We start from the raw sequence: 20,543 nt of genomic DNA, 5'->3' as shown, positions 1-20,543 counted from the left end.
CAGGAGAAGACCTAATGCCTAGAGAGAAACGAGTTCAAAGAAGAAAACACGGTCAAAATCATGATCCCGCTTTGCTGAGCTCAAAACTCAAAATGTCCTGTATCTTCGTGCTTGAATGACATTGTACCAGATGTCCATGTGACTATCTTAACAATAGAAAGAATTCCTTAAACTACAGAGATGAGAACCAAGCAGAAAAGTGCCATGAAGTCCAGGTGACGGGGAGACAGCAGGGAGCACACAGGATGGGATGGAGGAAAGCCACAGCAAGGGGAGCAAGCTGCCTCCCTGTGGCACCTGCAGACCCGCAGTCTTACCAGCAGCATGAGCGCCTGCAGCCCCTGCCCAGAGGCTGGGTTCCCACCTAGCAGCAGCATTGCTTCTGGCAGCAGCACTTCCGCTGACAGCACCCCTTCTGCTGGCAACAGCCCTTCCCACAGCCACAGCCACACGAGCTGCAGGTGCGGCGGCAGCAACAGATCACGGGCGTACTACAGCAGCCCCCACAGCAGCCGCGGCAGCAGGGGCAGCAGCTGGAGCAGCAGCCCACCCGGTAGCACCTGCAGGTGGTGCAGCTGCCACAGCCACCACCACAGCCACCGCAGCCACCACCGCAGCCACCACCGCAGCCACCACCACAGCCACCACCGCAGCCACCACCGCAGCCACCACCATAGCCACCACAGCCACCACCGCAGCCACCACAACTTCCACAACCACAGCAACCCATGGTGTCAGTAGAGAGGACTCAGGAGAAGTGAGGATGGAGGACTCAGGAGAGATGAAGAGTTCTGATGCCTCCTTCTGTCCGGGGAAGCCCTTATATAGTAACTCCAGCAAGCCAAGCCCAATATGTGGCCCATTTCTTGTTGTTGTTTATCCCATCTCTTGTTGTTGTTTATGAGATCTCGTAAAAGATCTCATGAGTTGTCTTATGCCCTACCTCGTGAACGTCTTAACAAGCTAATAATGCTAAATTTAACTTTTACTCATCTCTTGAGAACACACCTCTAAGACGTTTGTGTTTGTAAGAACTTAAATATGTGTATAGTTTTTGCCCCAAGGCTTAAAATAGTGCCCAACACATTGTAAGTATTCAATAGGTATCTTTTGAATTAAATAAATGCCTAGAACATTTAAGGATAGTCTTCATTTCTTTATAACCATGAGAGACTGAATCCAAAGCCAGGTAAAACTCTTGTGTTTCTGTTGATACTTCTCAGTTGTCACAGGTTAGACAAAACATTGTTTTTCTCTCTATTGGAATTCATCACACAGTCTTAGGATCTATTAGAAAAAAAAAACAAAAAAACAAAAACTTCTCGGCTGGGCGCGGTGGCTCACTCCTGTAATCCCAGCACTTTGGGAGGCCGAGGAGGGCAGATCACCTGAGGTCGGGAGTTCGAGACCAGCCTGACCAACATGGAGAAACCCCGTCTCCACTAAAAGTACAAAATTAGCCAGGCATGGTGGCACATGCCTGTAATCCTAGCTACTTGGGAGGATGAGGCAGGAGAATCGTTTGAACCTCGGAGGCGGAGGTTGCGGTGAGCTGAGATCGCTCCATTGCACTCCAGCCTGGGCAACAAGAGGGAAACTCTGTCTCAAAAAAAAAAACAAACAAAAAAAAGAAACAAAACAACAACAACAACAACAAAACCTTCTTGAAAGAATTAGTGAAAATCAGAATCAAAAGAAAAAAGGCCAGGCACGGTGGTTCAAGCCTGTAATCCCAGCACTCTGAGAGGCCAAGGTGGGCAGATCACCTGAGGTCAGGAGTTTGAAACAAACCTGGCCAACATGGTGAAACCCTATCTCTACCAAAAAATACAAAAATTGGCTGGATGTGGTGGCACATGCCTGCAGTCCCAGCTACTCAGGAGGTTGAGGCGGGAGAATCCCTTGAACCCAGAAGGCGGAGACTGCAGTGAGCCAAGATCGTGCCACTGCACTCCAGCCTGGGAGACAGAGGGAGACTGTTTTTAAAAAAAAAAAAAAAAAAAAAAAAAAAAAAAAAAATTAGACCAGCTACTCGGGAAGCTGAGGCAGGAGAATCACTTGAACCCAGGAGGCAGAGGTTGCAGTGAGCCAAGATTGTGCCATTGTACTCCAGCCTGGGTGACAGAGTGAGACTCCATCTCAGAAAAATAGAAAGAAACAGAGTAGGCATTTCTGAATGTATTATCTTGCACATTATATCTCACCTTAAAACACAAATATTCTCTTTTCTAGCTCCTTGGAATTTTTCATTCACCAGAAGAATTGCTTGATCATTAAACATTCCAAAAACAAATATTGTGCTATGTGAAATCCTAAAAATACAATTATGTAGGGCCTACTCCTAAGTCATCTGCCAAGGGTGAGGTTTCTGTTTGCTGTTTATCTGTTAAATAATTGGGAAAAGCAACGAAGTTTACATTTGGTGGCTGGCCTGCTCTCGTGCCTCTCTCACATTTAAGACCCATGGAGAGGCTCCAGGCTTAGGCCTGCCCACACACTAATGGAATGTGTATTTGGAATGATCCCCTTCAGTCCACCTGACTCTACCTGTCAGGCCTCCATTTCCTGCCCCAGCTAGCCCGTGGGCGTGAGTAAGTCAGTAGGGTAAGGTTCTTGCCTGACTATGTCCAGAGTTTAAGGTCTGCCCGGCTAATCTCTGTTCTCCAGACAACTCACAGAAGAGGCTCGTGCTGTGGGGACCCTGCAGTCCCTCTTGGAACTTACACTGCAGGTTCTGATCAACAATGACCAGGCTCTGCAGCGGCTGCCTGTCCCCCGGGATGTCACTGTCCGTGGTTTTACGACTGGCACCTCTTTCATAAGCTGACTTTTTGAAAGCAGAAGAAAGGCTTAAGACACCCTCCCCTGATACACCTCTCACAGGTGCGGGGCTGCGAGGATTCCTCCTGCTCTCCGTTTTGGCTGCCCAGCGCCCCACTTGAGACATTCATGTAATGTCTGTGATGCCCACGTTAGAGACAACAAGGACCAGACTCCCTCAATTGGTTCCTGCTCCTTCCAGACCTGTCTGCCCTGCTGTATGAGATGGCTGTTCTTTTTGTTTTATTTTGTTTCTTAACGTTTTGACACAGGGTCTTGCTCAGTCAGCCAGACTAGAGTGCAGTGGTGCAATCACAGTTCACTGCAACCTCAAGCTTCTTGGGTTCAAGTGCTTCTCCATCCTCAGCCTGCCAATAGCTGGGACTATAGGTCCATGTCACTAGGTTCAGCTACAGACGGCTGACTCCGGACTCTGTTTGGGGACCTTGTTTTTGTGCTCTTCTGTCTTTTTTTTTCAGACAGAATTTCGCTCTGCCGCCCACGCTGAAGTGCAGTGGCACAATCTTGGCTTACTACAACCTCTGCCTCCTGGGTTCAAGCAATTCTCATGCCTCAACCTCCCAAGTAGCTGGGATTACAGGCGTGCACCACCACACCTGGCTAATTGTTGTATTTTTAACAGAGACAGGGTTTCACCATGTTGACCAGGCTGGTCTCGAACTCCCGACATCAGGTGATCCACCCGCCTCAGCCTTCCAAAATGTTGGGAGTGTAGGCATGAGCCACCGCGCCCAGCCTGTAGTGTGCTTTTGACATCACAGCTAAGAAGTATTAATGACCTCAGTAACCCCCAACCAGGCAGAGCAGTGCTCCTAATTCTTCTACTTTCCTGGACCTCTGTGTCCTCCAACACACACACAGTAGCTTTGGGGCTGGGCTGGGGGATGTCAGGCAAAAACAGCAGCAGTGACAGCACACAATGGCTGCCCTCCTCTCTCTGTGGAATGCAGATGTCTGATTTTTCAATTGGCCAAAAACCTCAATGTCTCAGGGTGCCTGTAGGTTGAAAGTGAAGTAATTTGGGGGAAATATCAGGGGATTCTTGGGCTCAAGTTTGCTCGAGCCATAGGTTTCAGTAAGTAATTCACCCTAATCTTATTCTCTGCAAGTATTCAGCATTTATTTTTATTATCATTAATTATTATTATTTTCAGACAGAGTCTCACTCTGTTGCCCAGGCTGGAGTGCAGTGGCGTGATTTCTGCTCGCTGTAACCTCCACCTCCCAGATTCAAGTGATTCTTTTGCCTCAATCTCCTGAGTAGCTGGGACCACAGACACGCAGTACCACACCTGGTTAATTTTTGTGTTTTTTTTAGCAGAGACACGGTTTCACTATGTTGGCCAGGCTGGTCTCAAACTCCTGATCTCAGTTATCCACCCACCTCGTCCTCCCAAAGTGCTGGGATGACAAGTGTGAGCTACCTCACCCAGCATGTCTTCAGAATTCTTATAGGTCATGCCCAGAACATCTTTGCTCAGGGAATTAGACCACACCTACAACCATTGCTTAGATTCCCAGGGAAACACAACCTAGACGGGACACCTACCTCAAAACACGTTCACAACAGAGCTGAGGGTTGTTCCAAAATGCACACTGTGGATAGTAACAGCACTTTCCCAAACACCTCAGAAGGTGCCACATCTAGACATCAGCAGTTGCCTCTGCCTCTTTCCCGAGTCCACGTGTTGTCATGTCAGGTTATGGAAATTGACATAGAACATTGAAAAAGAAAAATGGGGAAAATCGAGTGGTTTTTCTCTCCTCTAAGTTTTTTTTCCGAATTTAGAATAATAGATATAAGTTCACTATAAACAATTTTAAAATACAGAAAAACATAAAGGAGAAAAGTAGTAGTGCCTGTAATAACCTCTTTTACCATTTTGTTGTATTTTCTTCCATTATTTTCCTATGCCTTTTAAAAATGGAGATGGGGTCTTGCTATGTTGTCCAGGCTGGTCTTCAACTCCTGAGCTCAAGCAATCCTCCTGTCTTGGCCTCCCAAAACGCTGGGATTACAGACATGAGCCACTTCACATTGCCCCATCATTTTTCTATGTTTTGTTTTTTCCCAATATTTTTATTTTGGAGAATCTTAAACCCACATAAAATGTGCAACAATATTACAGTAAAATCCTGTATACCATTTACTTAAGTTAACCAGTAGTTAACATTTTGCCATACATTTCATTTTAGTTATCTCTCTTTAATTTAGTTTAATTTTATATTTTTGTAGAGATGAGGTCTGGCTATGTTGCCCACACCGGTCTCGAACTCCTGGCCTCAATTCATCCACTTCAGCCTCCCAAAGGATTGAGATTACAGGAGTGGGCCACTGCACCTAGCCTTCTCTCTCCCATTTGAATGAAAGCAAGCTGCAGAAGTGGCATTTTACCCCTACAAATTTTAGTAAGTGTCTCCCAAAAGGGAGATTTTCCTGTAGAACTACAATACTATTATCACACTAAATTTCCCTAATTATCCCAAGAATGTCCTATAATTCAGAATTGCATTTTTAATAATTTTTCATGTTAGATCCAATCAAATATGTATGTTTATTGAACTTTAATCTAGAATGGTTTTCCAGCATTTTATTTTTGTCCTGGAGAGTTGTTTTGCAAAATAACCCTCAATCGAGATTTGGCTGGTTGTTTCCTCATGGTCAGGTTCTGGTTAAACATTTTTGCAGAAATATTACACAGTCGATGTGTTTTCCTCAGTGCGTCACAACAAGTGTGTGACGTTAATTGATCCCATTTCTAGTGATATTAAATTTTATCACCCAATTAACATGGTGTCCACCAGATTTTGCTGTTACTAATCTACTGTTTTTTCTTTTTTTTTTTTAATTAATTTTTTTTTCTTTGAGATGGCGTTTTGCTCTCGTCACTCAGGCTGGAGGGCAATGGTGCTATCTCAGCTCACTGCAACCTCTGCCTCCCAGGTTCAAGTGATTCTCCTGCCTCAGTCTCCCAAGTAGCTGGGATTACAGGCATGCGCCACCAGCCCAGCTAATTTTTATATTTTCAGTACAGAGGGGATTTCACCATGTTGGCTGGGCTGGTCTCGAACTCCTGACCTCAGGCGATCTGACCACCTCAGCCTCCCAGACCACTGGTTATACAGGCATGAGCCACAGCACTCGGCCTCTTTTTTTCTTTTAATTAATATAGACTATTTCCTTGATTTTTTAATTATTTATTTATTTGTTTATTTATTTAGTTTTTTGAAACAGAGTCTTGCTCTGTCGCACAGGCTAGAGTTCAATGGCGCAGTCTTGGCTCAGCCTCCCGAGTGGCTGGGATTACAGGCACGTGCCACAATGACCGGCTAATTTTTGTATTTTTAGTAGAGAGAGGGTTTCACCATGTTGGCCAGGCTGATCTTGAATTCCTGACCTCAGGTGATCTGCCCACCTTGGCCTCCCAAAGTGCTAGGATTACAGGCGTGAACCACCGCGCCTGGCTATTTCCTTGAATTTATATGGCAAAATTAAAAGCATTGTGAATCTATAATTTTGTATCCCGGTTTTAAACTTAGCATTTAATCATATACAATTACCCTCATTATTAAATATTTGGTTTTCAGAAACTGTTTCTTAATGACCACATAATCGCCAATTACATATATAACTTCTGTAAATTACCTCATATTCAGTACTAAGCTCCCTAAGCAATTAAACATTTAGCTAACCATCTGGAAAAATAAACTTGGATACCAACCACCACGACCACCACAACAACAAAATGACAAAACGGGTTTTTTTCCTTCTTTTTTCTTTTTCTATTGAGACAGGTTGTCACTCTGTCGCCTAGGCTAGAGTGACAGTGGCACCATCATAGCTCACTGTACCCTCGAACTCCTGGGTTCAAGCAATCTTCCTGCCTAATCCTCCCAAGTAGGTAGGACATCAGGCATGAAACACCACACTCAGCTAATTTTTAATTTTGTTTTGTTTTGTTTTGTTGTAGAGACAGGGTCTCACTGTGCTGCCCAGGCTGGTCTTGAACTCTTGGCCTCAAGTGATCCTCATGCCTCAGCCTCCCAAAGTGCTGACATTACAGCTGTGAGCCACTATACTCAGTGGGTTTTTTTTTTTTTTTTTTACTTATTTTAAAATTATAATAGACTTTTGGTTGCAAACATAGCATAGAGAGGGCCCACGTACTCTTAGTCCAGCTTCCGTCAAGGACATCTTACACAACTATAGTATGACATAAAATGATTTTTTAAGTAAAACCCTTGCATCATGCCAAATCCCCATAAATTCCAAGGATCAAGTATTGAAATATAAAAAAGTAAGGCAACAGGGGTAGTATAAAAAATATGGGAGAATGGTACTATATTCCTGGACTGTGGAATACCTTGCTTAATATGGCAGCAATACCAAAAACCATACATGCTGATGTCATCAGACCCAACACCAGGTCGTGCGGGCGACGAAGTCCGTTGGAGTCAAAGGATTGAGGAAAAGACAGTTTGAGAAGTAAAGTGGGACCAGGGGGCCATCGTGATTGTGGAGGCTGCCGAAGGCCCCGAGCTCTGGGAGCCCACGCTATTTATTGGTAATCCAGCAAAAAAACAGGTGGTGAGAATGTGGGGATCAAAAGGGCAGGTGCATGATCTACAGCTGTGACAGTTTAGCATTTATGAGGAACATGTTCTGCTACTTGAGATAATGGGAATACAATGGATCTAGGAGCCTAGAAGCAAGGAGCCAGCCAGTCCAGATACATTCCAGAGGACATTATGTCACACTTGCAAGCCCTGCCTCGGTTTTTTTCCCCAATACTCAGCTTTTTCCCAACAATACGGAAAAAAAATTGAGAGATGTGACTTATAAAATGTTTAAATTTCTGAGAAAAACAAAGCTTCAAAATTTCTAAAACTGGGGAAAATATATATGCATATAGGACAAAAGATTAATACCTTTATATGTAAGGAACTTTTATAAATTCACAAGGGGAAATATGCAAAGGAAAAATCAGGCATTTTAAAAAGAAATATAAATAACAGCTCCTTGAAAAATGAATGATTCCAGGTTGGGCATGGTGGCTCATGTCCCAGCATTTTGGGAGGCCGAGGCGAGCAGATCACTTGGGGTCAGGAGTTCAAGACCAGCCTGAACCACATGGTGAAACCCCACTCTACTAAAAATACAGAAATTAGCCAAGCATGGTGGTGGGCACTTGTAGTCCCAGCTACTTGGGAGGCTGAGGCAGGAGAATTGCTTGAACCCTGGTGGGGCAGAGGTTGCAGTGGGCCAAGATCATACCACTTCACTACATACAGCCTGGGTAACAGAGTGAGACTCCATCTCAAAAAAAAAAAAAAAAAAAAAAAGAAAGAAAGAAAAGAAAAGAAAAATTAATGATTCCAGGCCAGGCATAGTGGCTCACACCTGTAATCCCAGCACTTTAGGAAACCAAGGTGGGCAGATCACTTGAGGTTAGGAGCTTGAGGCCAGCCTGAGCAACACGGTGAAACCCCGTCTCTAACTAAAAATATAAAAAATTAACCAGATGTGGTAGCCTGTGCCTGAAGTCCCCAGCTACTTGAGAGGCTGAGGCATGAGAATTGCTTGAATCCAGGGGGCAGAGGTTGCAATGAGCCAAGATTGTGCCTCTATACTCCAGTTTGGGTGACACAGCGAGACTCTGTTTCAAAATTAAAAAAAAAAGAAAAAGAGATTCCAGATTTGGGGCATAAAATGTATGGGACAAGCCTGGAATATCTTGTCACGACAGAAAACAAGGAAGCTACCAAAGGGTAATGGGTTCATATCGAGACAACAATTTAAGCATCAAAGAGAAAAATGGCTGCAATGAGCTAAAGCTTGTGTTTGTTATTCCTTTGCATTTCTTTGGACATGGTTTTACTACATCTACTTGCATTCCATTTCTGTTCATTTACTCTCCAGATGATAGGAAGTCCCGTTGTTTCCAGGTTTTTGCTATTTTTGACAGTGCTACTGTGAGCATTCTTATATGTATCTATAGAATTTACACACACTTAGGATGAAATTTCTGAGTCTGTGGAAATAAATGACAACCCACCAAATGAGTCCAGGTAAAAGCTATTTAATTATGCTTGCCATAGCAAAGTGATGGTTTGCCACAGCATCACTTGTGTTTTTGTGGACACTCGAAAGCAGGCAGAGGAGTGGGAAAGCTTCATACCGGAAGAAGGGAAGGTTTCAGGTATGCCCAGATGAGAGGCTTTTGGTATAGAACATTGTAGACAGACTAACTAGAAGTGGGGCATCTTATGTGATTCGTTAGGAGTGCATATTCGACTCTCTCTAATTGGTCCTAAATTGGAAAAAGGGGATAAGAATTAGGGAAACTGCCAGTTATTAATTAAGTCCTGGCCATTTGGGGCTGATTGCCCTCGTTTGGCTTGCTGGACTGTTTTTAAGAGATAGTGGTCTGACTTCCTACAAGTCTGATTGTAGCGAGTAGGCTGGATGCATGGACTGGTTAGGATAGATAATAGGTTGGTTTCCTGGGATGTTTGCTGCAGTTTACAGGTGAGAGATCTATTTCTATGTATGATCTGGCCACTGTTCATTTGTATGTTCTGTCTCTCCATCTCTAACATGCCATATAATATACTTATTTATGATGTGTGTTGTCTACCTCCCGTGACTAGGTTACTAGTTCCATGAGGACAGATTTTTTTTAATACTCTTTTTTTTTTTTTTGAGACAAGATCTCGCCCCTGTGGTCCAGGTTGGAGTGCAGTGGTGCAATCTTGGCTCACAGAAGCCTCAACCTCCCAGGCTCAAGCGATCCCCACCTCAACCTCCCCAGTAGCTGGGACCACAGGCATGTACCACCATGCCTGATTACTTATTATTATTATTAGTAGTAGTAGTAGTAGTACTGTAGAGATGGGTTTCACCATGTTACCCAGGCTGGTCTTGAACTCCTGAGCTCAAGCAATCGGCCCTCCTCAGTCTCCCAAAATGCTGAGATTACAGGCATGAGCCGCTGTGACTGGCCCATGAGGGCAGACATTTGTATCCATTTTGTTCATTAAAGCATTCTTGATTCCTAGAAAAGTGCCTAGTGCATCATAGATACTCAATAAATATTTGTAAAATGAGTGAATATCATGTATCTATAAAAATATTATGCTACTGATGCATATTTTTGGTTTTGCTGTTATCCTCACACTAAAGACTGTATCACTCGGATCCAATCCCCCCCATTAGTGCAGATGTGGTCCCAGCCCTTTCTCATTTTCGCGTGTCTTATTTTGCCCACCACAGTGTCTGATGCAAAGTTTGTGATTGCCAGATATATGCTGAAGCAAATTCATCTACTTTATATTATTACCTGGTTCTTTTGATCCACATATTGATGCTGAAGCTGACAGGCAAGAACAAGAAATAACCGCCGAGTCAGCACTGTAGCTCTTCATCTTTTAGGTCCATATGGAAACACACTTGAGTCAGGCAAGAAGTGCCCATTTTTCCTGGAGCCTTGTGAAACCCTCGTAACAGCCTCTTTTTGGAAGCATCCGTGGTGTTACTATTTACTGTAGACTTTGAACTTGCCCCTGGACTAGCATCTTCTACAGTTCTTTTCACTGTAGCATTTCTCAAGTATCTACTTTCTGTGAGTGCTTCCAAGAATGGAAGAGAAAGAGAAGAGACCTCGTGGTCCAGAAGCAAGAAGCAGTAAATCACCTTTCTCAGGCCCAGGGTGGCTACCAACCCCACGGAGAAGTCTTCTGCCCCTTTCCCCATCTCTTGCTTTCAACAGGGAACAGAGTTAGGATCAAAATTATAATGGATATCTCATTTAAAAAAGGGCACTACATTCTGTAGATGGGTTTTTCAACATACACCATATGTGGCTTCACTTTCAGGGGACTCACAGATGTGGTCTGAAAGCCGCCCCTTGTGAACTCTGTATTTTTTTGTTCTTACAATATTCTTACTTACTTGTGATAGAATATAATTAAAGTGGGGTTGAGTGCAGTAGTTCACACCTGTAATCCCAACACTTTGGGACCCCAAGGCCAACTCACCTGAGGTTGGGAGTTCGAGACCAGCCTGGCCAACATGGTGAAACCCCATCTCTACTAAACATACAAAAATTAGCCAGGTGTGGTAGTAGGCGCTGGTAATCCCAGCGACTCGGGAGGCTGAGGCAGAGAATTGCTTGAACCCAGGAGGCAGAGGTGGCAGTCAGCCGAGATCGTGCCACTGCACTCCAGCCTGGGCAACAGAGTGAGACTCCATCTCAAAAAAATATATATATACATATATACACACACACACATATATAGTGTGTGTGTGTATATATGTATATATATATATATTTAAAGTGGATATAGTGTTTTAGTAGGTCACAACTTTTATGAATAATTTATTCAAATATGACCACATTAGTATTTTGTGACCATAATCTGCCAGAAAGACAATTAACTAGTACTGATGATAATTTTTTTAAATTTCATTGAGCTGTAATTAAATTTTAGTCTGTTAATAGAACTGAAACCAAAATAACCAAGACCTAAATAGCTTTAGGTGTTGAATTTCATCTGGCTATAGATGCTGAGGTTAAAATCTGTTAGAAAAGTTGAATCTAAGGGTAGAGAAAAAGTGATGAAATAAAATCTTGTTGATACAGTTTTCTGAATGTTTTCTAATTCAGATAAGAGGATAATAGAAGCCAACAAACTTTACCCCTGTGTGAAAACATGTTAGGAACAGATTGTTCATGATTTCTTTTCTTTTTTTCTTTTTTATTTTTTATTTTTTTTAGACAGAGTCTCACTCTGTTGCCCAGGCTGGAGTACAGTAGCATGATCTCAGCTCACTGCAACCACTGCCTCCCAGGTTCAAAGTGATTCTCCTGCCTCGGTCTCCCAAGCAGCTGGGACCACAGGTGCCCACCACCACACTCAGCTAATTTTTTGTATTTTTAGTAGAGACGGGGTTTCACCATGTTGACCAGGCTGGTCTCGAAGTCCTGGCCTTAACCTCAGCCTCCCAAAGTGCTGGGATTACAGGTGTGAGCCACTGCACCCAGTTTATTAGTGACCATTCTTTTTTTTTTTTTTTTTTTTAGATGGAGTCTTGCTCTGTCGCACAGGCTGGAGTGCAGTGGTGACATCTTGGCTCACTGCAATCTCCTCCTCCCGGGTTCAAGTGATTCCCCTGCCTCAGTCTCTCAAGTAGCTGGGACTACAGGCACCCGCCACCACACCCAGCTACTTTTTGTATTTTTAGTAGAGACGGAGTTTCAACATATTGGCCAGGCTGGTCTCGAACTCCTGACCTCGAACTCCTGAACTCCGCTCGCCTCGGCCTCCCAAAGTGCTTTGAATACAGGCGTGAGCCACCGCGCCCGGTCTATTAGTGATTACTCTAAATCCATCACAAACAAACATAGGGAGTATTAGTTTTCTAGATTTAATTGCATCTTTCCTTTAAACACATTAGAATAACAAAAGAAAGAAGGAGATGTCCATGAGCCTTTAATGCCAGTTTTATGTGGTTTATTGGGAAAATATTGTCTCAGGTTTACAGAAACAGAAAGCAGGAGCAGACATGCAGAATACAGAAACTACAGAATGAAGGAAAAAGGAATAGAAGCAAACATTTCAATAGTAAAATTTCAAGAAAACATAGCATGAAAAATATCCCTCTGTTTTGTTGGACTCATACTTTGATTGGTGCTTGATAGAGAAGGTTTGTGTTGGTGGTTTTCATGTGCAGGCAGGATCTCAGAGACCAGGGAATGTGGATAAAACTTCTTGTGACTTTCATATCAGAGAAGACTGGCAGGAGGGAGAGAACATTTTACCAACAGGACAGTTAGTTACCTGCAGCATCTTCCCGGAGGCCTGGGACCTGCCTAGCAGCAGCATTGCTTCTGGCAGCAGCACTTCTGCTGGCAACAGCCCTTCTGCTGGCAACAGCCCTTCCCACAGCCACAGCCACACGAGCTGCAGGTGCGGCGGCAGCAGCAGATCACGGGCGTGCTACAGCAGCCCCCACAGCAGCCGCGGCAGCAGGGGCAGCAGCTGGAGCAGCAGCCCACCCGGTAGCACCTGCAGGTGGTGCAGCTGCCACAGCCACCACCACAGCCACCACAGCCACCACCGCAGCCACCACAGCCACCACCACAGCCACCACCGCAGCCACCACAGCCACCACAACTTCCACAACCACAGCAACCCATGGTGTCAGTAGAGAGGACTCAGGAGAAGTGAGGAAGGAGGACTTGAGAGGTGAGCAGGTCTGATGCCTCCTTCTGCTGGGGGAGGCCCTTATGTACCAACTCTGGGGAGAGGAGAGGGAAGACACATGACCACTTCCTTATTATGGTTTGGGTCAATTGTCATGGGAGAATCTCATAATATATTATTTACTGCCCTTTGGAATGGGAGCTAGATTTATGAGATTACTTGTTTTGTTTATTTTCTGAGTCGAATGTCCTAAAAATTCCAGTAAGACCTCCTGAGAGTCATGGGAAAGCGGGTATTATCAACAGCCTTGGGCACACTCAGAAAGCCCGTATAGTACAACAGCAATGCTTGACTGGATGGTCCAACATTCGAACAACGAATAAACATTATCAGGAGGCTATTCCTGTACAGTGCCCAGAAATTATCTTACCAAAGTCTGGAGAAATGACAGGTATCTCCAGCACAAATGTCACTGCCAACTGCAGAAGCAGCCGGATACTCTCACTGGAGATTGTCCACCCGAGAATGTAAGATTTGGTCCCCACCACACAGTTACAAAGCCTGGCTCTATGTTTCATTTTTCAATATATTTAACATTGTGTTGGCCAGGTGTGGTGGCTCATGCCTGTAATCCCAGCACTTTGGGAGACCAAGGCGAGTGGATCACCTGAGGTTGGGAGTTCGAGACCAGCCTGGCCAACATGGTGAAACCCCATCTCCACTAGAAAAAACACAAAAAGTTAGCCGGGCATGGTGGTGCCCTGACCCCCCAAGCCTTACTTCCTGCTCTAACTCACAGGCCAAATCATGGCTCAAAATGTTCTGCTACAGAAACTTCCAGCACAGCACAGGTTTCTTTTTTTGTTTTTGTTTTGTTTTTGTTTTTTGACACAGTGCCTCACTCTGTCACACAGATTGGAGTGCAGTGGCATGATCATGGCTCACTGCAGCCTCAACCTCTTGGGCTCAAGTGATCCTCCCACCTCAGCCTCCCAAGTAGCTAAGACTAGAGGTGCACACCACCACACCTGGCTAATTTTTTATTTTTTGTAGAGATAAGGGTGTCGCTATATTGCCCAGGTTCATCTCAAATTCCTGGACTCATGTGATCCTCCTGCCTCAGCCTCCCAAAAGTGCTGGGATTACAGGTGTAATCACCATGCCTGGCCCCAGCCCAGAATATTTTACCTGACATGGGCATGATGCATCTTTGTTAACTAATTGAATAATAATTTTTTAAGGTAAATCTCAGGCAATAATATTGTTTCAAAATAATGGAGGCGAAAATGCTTTAGAAAGGGAAAACACTAAATATGACAAGATTTGTCAACTTTGGCACTACCGACATTTTCAGCCAGACAATTCCTTGTGTGAGGTCTGTCCTGCACAATGTAGAATGTTGAGCAGCATCTCTGGCCTCAAGCCACTAGTTATGACAACGTCTCTGCCAGTTATAACAAGCAAAAATGTCAGGCCAGGCGCAGTGACTCACGTCTGTAATCCCAGTAATCCCAGCACTTTGGGAGGCCAAGGTGGGAGGATCACGAGGTCAGGAGATCGAGATCATCCTGGCTAACACGGTGAAACCCCGTCTCTACTAAAAATACAAAAAAATAGCCAGGCACTGTGGCAGGCGCCTGTATCCCAGCTACTTGGGAGGCTGAGGCAGGAGAATGGCATCAACCCAGGATGCAGAGCTTGCAGTGAGCTGAGATTGTACCACTGCACTCCAGCCTGGGTGACAGAGCGAGACTCTGTCTCAAAACAACAAAACAAAATAAAACAAAACAAAACGAAACGAAAAGAAGCAAAAATGTCTTCAGATGTTGCTAAGTGTCTCCTGGGGCAAAATTGCCCCTCATTGAGATCCACTGCTCTACAGAAATATAAGGGAGAATACCCCACATCATAGCACTCAGGAAAAGAGGCCAATTTAGGAATAGCTTTTGAAGGCTGCAAAAGGGCTTTACATGAAGTTCTTCTTTTCTTTTAATTTTTTGGAGACAATTTCTAGGACATACGATTCTTTTTTTCTTCTTTGAGACCAAGTCTCACTCTGATGCCCAGGCTGTTGAACCTCTGCCTCCCGTATTCAAGTCATTCTCATGCCTCAGCCTTCCGCATAGCTGGGACTATAGGCATGAGCCACCACCCGGTTAATTTTTATATTTTTAGTAGAGACAGGGTTTCCCCATGTTAGCCAGGCTGGTCTCAAACTCCTGACCTCAGGTGATCTGCCTGCCTCAGCCTCCCAAAGTGCTGGGATTACAGGCATAAGCCACCACGCCCAGCGGGACATATGATTCTGAAGGGGTTAAGTACCTGGGGTGGTGAAAGAAGGCAAGAGTGAGCCTTGATGAAAGCTGTGGACTTTGGGTGATTATGATGTCTCACTGTAGGTTCACCAGTTGTAACAAATATACCACCCTGGCATGTGATGTCAGTAGTGAAGGAGGCTGTGTTGGGGAGGACAGGGGGTATAAGGGAACTCTGTACTTTTGGCTCTATTATTATTATTATTATTATTATTATTATTATTATTTTAAGATGGAGTCTCACTCTGTCACCCAGGCTGGAGTGCAGTGGCTCGATCTTGGCTCATTGCAACCTCCGTCTGCCGGGTTCAAGCAATTCTCTTGCCTCAGTCTCCCAAGCAGCTGGGACTACAGGTGCCCGCCACCTCGCCCGGCTAGTTTTTTGTATTTTTTAGTAGAGACGGGGTTTCACCGTGTTAGCCAGGATGGTCTGGATCTCCTGACCTCGTGATCCACCCCTCTCAGCCTCCCAAAGTGCTGGGATTACAGGCTTGAGCCACCGCGCCCGGCAATACTGCTCTTTACTGCACTGAGATGTTTGTGTAAAGTCAAACATAAATCTGGCCTATGTGCACATCGAGGCACAGCACCTTTCCTTAAACTTATTTATGACACAGAGTCCTTTGCTCACATGTTTTCCTGCTGATCCACTCCCCACCATTACCCTGTAGTCCTGCCACATCCTCCTCGCGGAGATGGTAAAGATAGTGATCAATAAATACTGAGGGAACTCAGAGACCAGTGCTGGCAGGGGTCCTCCGTATGCTGAGCGCCGGTCCCCTGGGCCCACTGTTCTTTCTCTATACTTTGTCTCTGTGTCTTATTTCTTTTCTCAGTCTCTCATCCCACCTGACGAGAAATACCAACAGGTATGGAAGAGCTGGCCCCCTTCAATATACCAGCCTGGCTAAACAGGTTATGGGAGGAGGAAGAAGAGGAATTCCGCTGAAGGACAATAAAGAATCAGGAACTGAGATTAATTTGTAAGTAGTTCTCTTTGACTGTGAGAGGGTCAATTCAAGTGTGTTTACATTCTTACTCTTACAAGGAGGGAAGAAAAAACAATAGTTCCCCTTGGTGGGTCTAGATCTTAGGCAGACAAAAGACTTCAACTTCTTCGGAAGAGACCTTGTCGGGGAGATCAAAGAGATCTTTAGGCTTCTGCAGTCCAGTATCCCAAGGCACTGTATTTTGCGGTATCGGTTTATGAGCTCCAACATCTGCAACTGAATTATGATTGGGAGCGCTGGATGGTCCCAGCATGGCAGGTCACAGCTTCACTCCAACTCTCCACGCGTTTTTCACTCATTCACTCAGCAAATACGTAACTACTCTATTAGGCCAGGTATCCAGCCGAGATAGAAATCTAAAGATAAGACCAGGTGCAGTGGCTCACACCTGTAATCCCAACACTTTGGGAGATCGAGCGGGGGCGGATCACCTGAGGTCAGGAGTTCAAGACTGGCCTGACTAACATGGTGAAACCTTCTCTCTACTAAAAATACAAAAATTAGCTGGGTGTAATGGCAGGTGCCTGTAATCCCAGCTAATCAGAAGGCTGAGGCAGGAGAATCCCTTGAACCCAGGAGGCGGAGGTTGCAATGAGCCAAGATCACTCCATTGCACTCCAGCCTGGGCAACAGAGTGAGACTCCATCTCAAAAAAAAAAAAAAAAAAAAAAAAAAAAAACCAATAACAAAAAAAACTAAAGATAAACAAATCTTTGCCTTCAAAGAGTTAACATTTAAGAGTGAAACAGCTAAATTAGCATACTTACAGTAATCCTAATGTGAGATTTTCTTTGCCTGGCCTCCTTTTCTCCACTCCTATATCAACTATTCAAATAGCTTTTTTTTTTTGAGACAATGTCTTGCTCTGTCACCCAGGCTGGAGTGCAGTAGCGCGATCTCGGCTCACTGCAAGCTCCGCCTCCCGGGTTCAAGTTATTCTTCTGCCTCAGCCTCCCATGTAGCTGGGACTACAGCGGTGAGCCGCCACGTGCTGGCTAATTTTTGAATTTTTAGTAGAGGTGGGGTTTCACCATGTTCGCCAGGCTGGTCTCGAATTCCTGATCTCAGGTGATCTGCCTACCTCGACCTCCCGAAGTGCAGAGATTACAGGTGTGAGTCACCATGCCTGGCCTTGTATAGATTTTCATGGACATAATTGCAGTCACATTTTTGAGTAATAAGGAAGTATAATAGGGAGGTACACAGTGTTGAGCAACTCCCTAATACACTGTGGCTCCCTCTCCTACTGTTCTCATTCAGCCTTCCTGTAGGTTCTTTCCCAAGTTGGAGCCCCAAGCCTCAGGCTTAGTCCCCTTGTCCATCCTCTTCTCAATGGAATCCACAACACTTATCACTTTCTAATACACTATAAAATTCACTAACTCATCATGTTTACTATTCACGTTCCTTCTACATACCCCATTCCAAGCTAGAATGTAAGTTACAAGGCAAGAGATTTTTAACTTTGTTCACAAATGCATCGCAAGCACCCAGGACAGTGTCTGGCACATAGTAGTTACTCAATAAATAAATTCTTAATGAACAAATGATTTTTTTTCTTTTTTGTGTGTGGGTTTATTTGAGACAGGGTCTGGCTCTGTCACCCAGGCTGGAGTGCAATGGCGTGATCTCAGTTCATTGCAACCTCCACCTCTTTAGGCTCAAGCCAACCTCCCACTTCAGCCTCCCAAGTTACTGAGACTACAGATGCAGGCTACCATGCCTGGGTAATTTTTGTATTTTTGTAGAGACAGAGTCTCACTATGTTGCCCAGGCTGATCTTGAACTCCTGGGCTCAAGCGATCCACCCACCTCAGCTTCCCAAAGTGCTGTATTACAGGCATTAGCCACTGTGCCCAGTCAGAACAAATGATTTTAAAACTATTTTGTATTATGGAAAACAACAAACATATACAAAAGTGGAAAACAGTACAATCCATTTCTAAGAACTACCGCCCAAGTTAACAATAATCAACACATGGCCAATCTTTTGTCATCTATGACCCCATCCACACCTTTCTCCCCACACGATCATATGGGATCAAACTCAAATGTCATGTCATGTAATCTGCAAACGTGTCATTTATGCTTCTACGCATGAATGCATTCAATCTCTCTCTCTGACTTAGACTATGGCTATGAGATATTAGAGAATCAGAGTAAACTTCTCAAGATCCAATTTGAACTCATCTTCTTCAAGAGGTGTGGAGAAAATCATGACACCTTCAGCCTTTAAGAAAATTTCACAACATTCTCTGGAAGAACCCAGCTATTTGCAAGGTTGCACAATGAGCAGGGCACTCCTACACCTAAGGTTCAGCTCGGGACTTTTCACAAACCAGGAAGATGAAAATAGAAAACCCGGAGCCACAGGAGAGAGAACCAAGACACCTTGGGGTCTTTTAATCCATTTCACTTCTGCTGGTAGCCCTTAGAAGCCATGCAGTATTCATCTTTAGGGAGGGTTTTTCAATTCTACCAGGAGATGAACAAAAATAAAATTTTTTTCCATTTTAACCAATAAGAACCTTGTAATGCTTTTCTTAAAAATCTTCTGTTTAATAAGAAATTTCACTTTAATATATAAACTCTTTGTAGGTTGAGCGTAGTGGCTCACGCCTGTAATCCCAACACTTTGGGAGGCCAAGGCAGGAGGATCCTTTGAGGCCAGGAGTTCAAGACCAGCCTGGGCAAGATAGTGAGACTCTGTCTCTACCAAAAAAAAAAAAATTAATGTGATGTGGTGGCACCCACCTGCAAGCCCAGCTACTTGGGAGGCTGAGGCAGGAGGATCACTGAGTCTGGAGATCGAGGTTGCAGTGAGCTCGGGTTGCACCACTGCACTCCAGCCTGGGAGACAAAGTGAGACCCTGTCAAAAAAAAAGAAAAAGAAACAAAAGAAAAGAAAGAGGCCGGGTGGCCAGGTGCTGTGGCTCACGCCTGCAATCCCAGCACTTCGGGAGGCTGAGGCAGGTGGATCGCCTGAGGTCAGGAGTTTGAGACCAGCCTGGACAACATGGTGAAAGCCCATCTCTAAAAAAAATGCAAAAATTAGCCGGGCATGGTGACGGGCGCCTGTAATCCCAGCTACTCGGGAGGCTGAGGCAGGAGAATTGCTGGAACCCGGAAGGTGGAGGTTGCAGTGAGCCGAGATCCTGCCATTGCACTCCAGCCCGGGGCCAACAACAGCGAAGCTCCATCAAAAAAGAAAGAAAGAAAGAAAAAAAAAAAAAAAGGCCAGGCGCGGTGGCTCATGCCTGTAATCCCAGCACTTTGAGAAGCCAAGGCAGGCGGATCATGAGGTTAGGAGTTCGAGATGAGCCTGGCCAATATGGTGAAACCCCGTGGCTACTAAAAATACAAAAAATTAACTGGGCATGGTGTCGCGCACCTGTAGTCCTAGCTACTCTGGAGGCTGAGGCTGGAGAATGACTTGAACCCGGAAGGCGGAGCTTGCAGTGAGCCGAGATCGCGCCACTGCACTCCATCCAGCCTGGGCGACAGAGCCAGATTCCGTCTCAAAAAAAAAAAAGAAAGAAGGAAGGAAGGAAGGAAGGAAGGAAGGAAGGAAGGAAGGAAGGAAGGAAGGAAGGAAGGGAGGGAAAGAGGGAGGGAGGGAGGGAGAGAGAGAGAGAGAGAGAAAGAAGGAAAGAAAGAAAGAGAAAGAAAGAAAGAAAGAAAGAAAGAAAGAAAGAAAGAAAGAAAGAAAGAAAGAAAGAAAGAAAGAAAGAAAGAAAGAAAGAGAAAGAAAGAAAGAAAAAATAGTTTGTATCAGAAGATTTTCAAAGTGCCAGGAAACCATCCCACACCACCTCCTTTAAAAAAAAAAAAAAAAAATGCAGCGTGATGACAAACACCGGCTCTGGAGCCAGAAGCCCCAACTAAAACCCAGGCCTCTCTATTTACTAGGCCTGCTTTCTTCCTCCTCACTTTCTTCATGTGTAGAGTAGGGGTCACAGCCAGCCAGCCAGCCTGCCTTCTCTCCTAAGCTTTTGGGGAGAAATAAATGGATTCATAAGAAACGACATATTTGTAAATAAAGCAAACGATCGACGTCGAATTCAGGCCCTCTAGCTTTATTACGCTAAATGTCAGTGTACTACTTAAGTTGCTCCTTTCAGCGGAGTTCACTGTTTCTGCCCAGAAAACCGGCCCTGGCCCGGGAAAACCT

At 44.7% G+C, this 20,543-nt stretch overlaps 2 protein-coding genes across 2 annotated transcripts; both read right to left on the bottom strand.

Moving 5' to 3' along the window:
- Positions 1–364: 364 nt before the first annotated feature.
- On the bottom strand, positions 365–730 carry LOC139357035 (small cysteine and glycine repeat-containing protein 8-like). Its single transcript, XM_071072492.1, has one exon. The coding sequence runs from the start codon at positions 728–730 to the stop codon at positions 365–367; it is 366 nt and encodes a 121-aa protein (XP_070928593.1).
- An 11,611-nt stretch (positions 731–12,341) lies between these two features.
- Positions 12,342–13,082, bottom strand: LOC139357015 (small cysteine and glycine repeat-containing protein 7-like). Its single transcript, XM_071072483.1, has one exon. It carries the CDS (start codon positions 13,038–13,040, stop codon positions 12,714–12,716), a length of 327 nt encoding a protein of 108 aa, XP_070928584.1. The 5' UTR covers positions 13,041–13,082; the 3' UTR covers positions 12,342–12,713.
- Between the last annotated feature and the right edge of the window lie 7,461 nt (positions 13,083–20,543).

Source organism: Macaca nemestrina, chromosome 11, assembly GCF_043159975.1.
Source record: "Macaca nemestrina isolate mMacNem1 chromosome 11, mMacNem.hap1, whole genome shotgun sequence".
Lineage (NCBI taxonomy): Eukaryota > Metazoa > Chordata > Mammalia > Primates > Cercopithecidae > Macaca > Macaca nemestrina.
The sequence above is the reverse complement of the archived record's forward strand: the minus strand, read 5'-3'. Positions and strand labels throughout refer to the sequence as shown.